This window comes from Haliaeetus albicilla, chromosome 3 (assembly GCF_947461875.1).
Source record: "Haliaeetus albicilla chromosome 3, bHalAlb1.1, whole genome shotgun sequence".
In the NCBI taxonomy this organism is placed as follows: Eukaryota; Metazoa; Chordata; class Aves; order Accipitriformes; family Accipitridae; genus Haliaeetus; species Haliaeetus albicilla.
In genome coordinates, this window is record NC_091485.1 from 21,450,007 (window position 1) to 21,456,036 (window position 6,030).

At 42.4% G+C, this 6,030-nt stretch overlaps 1 protein-coding gene across 1 annotated transcript; it reads right to left on the reverse strand.

The window, feature by feature from the left end:
* Positions 1-215: 215 nt before the first annotated feature.
* LRRC30 (leucine rich repeat containing 30) lies at positions 216-5,529 on the reverse strand. Its single transcript, XM_069779037.1, has one exon. The coding sequence runs from the start codon at positions 3,639-3,641 to the stop codon at positions 2,745-2,747; it is 897 nt and encodes a 298-aa protein (XP_069635138.1). The 5' UTR covers positions 3,642-5,529; the 3' UTR covers positions 216-2,744.
* Between the last annotated feature and the right edge of the window lie 501 nt (positions 5,530-6,030).

Below are 6,030 nucleotides of genomic sequence, written 5' to 3' on the forward strand. Positions count from 1 at the left end.
TCATGCATATTTCTATACATTAACAGATATATACAGTCTTTTCTTTTTACAGAAATAATTCAGAACACTACCTTTAGTCATGTGAGATCATTTTTTGTACCTCTGAGAAAGCTATTTATAAGGGTCTTGATTTAGGAATGAAAGAAAGACTAAAGCAGTTCAGTAGAAATTATCTTCTTAATGGTAAAAACTGAATTATACATTAAAGTACCATTTATTCAATGAATTTTATTATTCTGTTTAAAAAGGCAGAGACTTTTATGTGTTTTGTATGCTTACAAAGGTTTATTAGCTTGATTAAAAGGTTATTATTATGCAATTGAATAATTGAATTTTAAATTATTGGTATTGCACTTCATATTATAACTGCTTTTCCAGATGCATTTGATTATGTCAAATTTGCCTTTTAATCCCCTGTCTAGAGACCATTTTCTTGAACCATGCACTGTTTCTCACCCTCCGTAGTGGTTTCCTAATGAACAAACACAGTCCAGTCTCACATCTTCCATGTAAATTACTGTGCATACCTCTTCTAGTCAGATCACATCGGAGGCTATCTGGTGTCATATAATCCTGGATACTGACATGTGGAAAATCTTTTCAGGTGATTAATGCCATAGGCATCTAATTTTCCTGCAAAGCACTATTGCAGGACTGCAGTGTTTACGTGAATGCCAGACTTAGGGATATGAAATGGACATTTAGAAAAGTTAATAATCTGTGCCTAATCCCCTCCAAGAATTATCTGTTGGTATTTCTATAAATAATTGCAGCTTTATTTCTTGTTGCTAATTGAATCACATAATAATTTATTAGATGTATTGTTCATTAAAAAAGTTGGAACTTTGTTATAAATCTCATTGCATGGGTGAAAAAAATACATGTAAAGCCACATATAAAATATCTTTGTATTTGAAACATATATTAAGTAAAAGAAGTCACAAAATAACTGTGCTTTGGTATTTGTTTACTTGCTTTGTTTGTTTGTTTGTTTGCTTAATGCTTGAGCAAATGTGCCCTTCAAAAAGGTTTCTTCTTTGCTAGAAACATAAGATTTGTCCTTGACTACACACTGGAAACTGCAGTTCCTGGGTGTAACACTGAAATGCTCAATTAAGATAACAAACAATACACTAAACAACTCAACATAATAAAATATCAGGGTAGGCAGCCCTGGAGTGGAATATTCTGTGAGCACCAGTTCTTCATTGCTACCGCACTGATAACATTAGTGTGGCCAAATGTGCAGCCTTTGCTTGCATGCACCTATGAATTACATAATTGTCTGCTGTTATCAGGCTGCTTCTACCTCTGCTGAAGAGTTTTTCCCTCAGCCAGGGGTTGTCCATTAACTTCACTATAAGCAGGATCAGCCTTCCATAATTTCAAGCAAATTATGTTTTAGAAAGTAATCATTGATTCTTGAGATTTGACATAGGATAGGAAGCACTTTAAAAGTGGCTTTGAATACTCTTAATTAGCTCAAGAATTACAGGCTCATTCCTCTTATGCTGCCATTACAAGCATTTATCTCAACTGATTTTAACAGAGTTGCTTCTGTTTTCCACTGCTGTGAGGGAACAAAAAAAACAGGTTTCATAAATTGTTAACAGCTCTTTCATACTGCCTCTTTATTACCAGATAAAACTTTGATGAAGGACATTCACAGAAGATCAATATGAGAAACCACATAAGACCTGACTTTTATGCTACTGGCTGATTCTGAAAAATCACAGAAATAAGTATTTGTTTTTGAAGCTCTTACTTAAGCCAATGATTGGTTTGATGCTGCTTTTCCTGAAAGAAATATTTCACCTTTAGGAGATGTACTGCCTCCTGAGTAAAGTTACTCAATGGTTCTGATTGCAGGGATTAGGGAAAGGGAGTGGAATGCAGTTGTTCATGTAGTAATGAGCAACTTCATTTGACAGCCTTCGTTTGAAGGAATAAGGACCCATGTTCGTTTCTCTGCTTCGTGTGGATGCTGCTGCCGACTGATGTGATGGACCACTGGCGGCATCCTAGGAGGCTCTGTGGGAAAGGCTGTGTGTCTCAGGAGGGGAATTAGGAGCTCAGGGGAAATCTGGGGTCTTCTTCTGAAGAACTGGGAAAAGGCCTAATCGATGGTGATCTTCACCTGTAATTTATAGAGGCCAGTGTACAGCTGTGGGGAAAGAAACAAATGATATTGAACTGCTCAGTAATATACTGTCTGTGAGCTAATATAGCTCAGGATATATTCACAGCTGAAAGTAAATTAAACATTTTCCTTGAGATTCACTTTGATAGCAGTGTTTGTTTTTGTAGTGGTTTATCTGTGTATGAAGAAGTGAGCAGGATTTAAAGTGCAACTGCAATCACATGTAGTAAATCCAATTTATATTAATATTCCTTCAACCTAATAGCTGGCAAATACACATTTCTGCACTTCTAGCAGTCTGCCTTAATTTGTTTCTGTCAAACGATGAGCAAACATTTTATCACAAGTTTGTTGTTTGTTTTTTTTTTCCTAAGAAGCCCCAAGCACACCAACACTGAAGGTTACAGAGGTGGCTATTTTTAGAAATTTTACTCTTCACACACTTAATCAAGACCATCATACTTTACTTTCTTTCGTCCAACTGTTACTAAAGCCATCCATGTCTTCAAAATCCAAGCATTATGAAGTGGAAATGCCTGTGCAGGAAAGTGCTCTGATATGACTGAGTCTTGATGACAGGCTTAATCCCAAGCGCAGTGGAAACTCAGTTGTGCTCCTTTTTCTCCCTGAGGTAGTTGAAGAGGGCATCCAGCCCCCCCTCGACAACCTCAGGCAGGGGCCGAGACAAGGGATTGTGGGCGATGTGGAGGCCTTTGTCCATTGGGTTCCATGCGATGCGTGGCAGACGGCGCAGCAGGTAGAGGTCATCCGGAAGAGTCTGTATAGCATTGTAATCAACATTTAATAGCTCCAGAGTGGTGATGAAGCAGAGAGATCGTGGCAGGGTGCGTATGTTGTTATTCTCTACGATAAAGATTTGGAGATTGACCAGATACTGGACACTCTCTGCGATGTTTTCAAGCCTGTTGGACCCCAGATGCAAGAAGTCTAAGCTCCTCAGTGCAAAAATGCAGAGGGGAATTTGCACAAAGCGGTTGTTACTGAGGTTCAATTTCCTCAAACTTGTCAGGTCGGTGAAACTCAAAGGCAGTTGCGAGATGCAGTTGTGAGAGAGGCTCAAAACCTCCAGCTTCCTGCACAAGCTGAGCTCTGCTGGCACTTCTGTCAGGCAATTCATATTGACGAACAAGACCTTCAGGTTCCTCAGCAGCCCAATCTCTTTAGGCAGACACTTGAGGCAGTTGCCTCCCAAGTTCAGAACCACCAGCCTGTCCAGTTTCCCCAGTGAAGGAGGAATCATCACCAGCCGGTTGCGTGAAAGGTTCAGTTTCTGCACCTCAGGCAGTCCCCACAAGAAGTCAGGTGCGCTGGTCATCCCTTTCATTATGAGGCTCAAGCTGACATAACGCAACCCCCGCTTCAGCAGCGACTTGGGCTCTTTCCCTGAGAGAAGAGCATCTTCCCACGCAGGCAACTTGGGACCTTTCCTCAGAAAAACCATGCTCCTTCGCCCCTCGTTCTTTGAGTGCTCAGTTCCCATAACACCCTGGATCCCTCCTAAGAGATGAAGTGAGGTTTTCTTCCCTTGCAAGTGCTACACCAACATGCAAATGCCAACAGAGGATAACAGCTTGCAGGAGGCAGGAAAGTCAAAGCAAGGAGACAAGGAGGAGCCTGCGAAGTGCATCTCAGTCCACTGAGGCAGTTTCCATAGCTGCTGAGGGAAAGTTTCACTTTTGGGGGCTTATGTTGGTCTTGGTGCACAGTCTGTAATGAAATACTTGCTCCTGACTTGTGAGCAAACCTCTTCAATTCAAACTGAGTGCTACAAGGCAGCTGTCACTGTCATTTGGCCTGGGCTTTATTGGACAGATATGTATCTTCACTGCAAAAAGGTCACAAGGGTGCTGTATATAACTTCACCATGTCAGCTTTCTTGGCTATCTGGTACATACCATGGCTGCAGGACAATTAACAAGAGTGACTTTAAAAAACAAACACGCGAGCTATAGAAGAAAACAAGCAAACAAAAAAGCTATCATTTCAATTCAGATTTAAAGGACATTTTCACAATCATTTTTATTTTGATGTTCCTCATTTCACTGAAATAGTTACTAGTCCATGAGAAAACTTCGCGTGCTGCAAAAATGCTGGTAAAGACTTTTCATGTGAGTCCTTGTTTTCTGTTTGGTTAAAAAAAAAAAGAAAAAAAAGAAAAAGTTAATGCTCGTAAAAAGTGTTAGCTTTTATATCCCCTTTGTGGTGAGGATAGGCCTCTTTCCTTTCAGAAAGGGTACCACCTTCACTGCAGCAGTGACATTTTCCAGTGGTATCTGTGTCCACTTGGATGATTGCTTGCTACCCACGTAGCCAAGTGTGAGCAGTCATACCCTGCAGTTCTGTCCAAATTACTCTGTCCTAAATGTCCTGTGCTACTTTCACATCTATCAGTGAGATTTTTGGGGACTGGATCTTTTGTGCTGCAGAAAATGTAGCCACTTGATGTCCCTTTCCCCATGAACTTTCCTGTCTTTCTGGGCTATTCTGGGGTACAGGGGGACTAGCAGTCAAATAGCTTGAACTATAAATGACATTTAACTCTGGGGTAGAGGGACTGATGGGAGAGGAAGGAAGCAGTGAGGTATAATAATACCCGACAACAGCTGAAGCTAGCTCTGCTGATGAAAGGAAATTGTATTGCTACAGGAATATGCAGCGAGTTTAAACTCAAAGGGACCCTAAAAAGGATACACAAAAATTTCAAGCAGGATTTAAACTAGGTGAAAATTGCAGCAAATAGTACAAGATTTTCAGGGCTTTTCCTCTCCAGTGGATCCATGGTGATGGAGATGCTTTGCTGCTGTCTGAGAGATTTGGTGATGGGTGTACCATCCCCACCACCTCATTTCAGAGAACCTCACCTTAAACCCCTGCATTAGCTCGGATGCTAAAGGACTATGCATGAAGCTGCAGCTGGGAGTCAGGACACTCCAGCAACCTCTTTGGAGTCAATCCCTGCAGTCCCTTCTTACTGCCAAGCACCGCTCAGTCTCTTTTCAGTTTTGGGTCCCTCATAGAGCTGCACCTGCTTGGGGAGAGAGGGGGCATCCCTGCAGTTGTGTCTGGTGAGCGGGGTCCTACAACAGGAGAAGAGCCAGGACCACAGTGAGAAGCACAAGATGGTGGCGAGATAAGCAAGTCACGCAATTAAAACATGTGCCTTAACAGGGTTGCATGGCATAAAAACAACTGGCCCTGAGGCTGAAATATTGCATTCCCTGGAGTGCCTGGATGAGCCTGAAAAGGGCTGAGGCCAGTTGTAGCTGTTTGGTTAGAGCGGGTTGGTAGCCTGATGGAGAGTCACACACCCCTCCCTTGCAAGCACTTTCCACCAATATTTGTCAGTTTAGAAACAAACATTACATTAAATCCCATTGCAGCCATAAGCTCTGACTCAGTGTTCTTGCTAACCGTCATCCAAATGCCCTGCCCAGAGTGGCAGAGATAACGCTGCTGCTGTAGGCATAGGAGCCACTCAGTGTGGGAGAGGAAACCCAACGGCAGGCCAAGCTCGGGCCAGATTTGGCTTTGTGTGACAGGAGGACCTAAGGCTAAAATGTGGCCCTTCAGCCCAGGCAGGTGGAGAAGCGAAAACGAGAACCTCTCGCAAGTCCTTACTCTGGGTTGTCTGCCCAGCTGCTGTTAAGAATGCACCTATTATCAGATAGCCTAAACGGATTTGAACAAGGCATTCCCTTCTGCAGCAGCAAACATGAAGGGAAGAAAAAACCCTTTTAGAGAGCATTTACAAAGTTAGGCATTTTCCTTCTTTTAATCACACTGCTGGAACGAGGAATCTGTTGCAGCTCTGCCCAGCGGCCCTCCCCGTGGCTGGCCTCGCACGCATGCCTACGTCCCCGTGTTCGCTT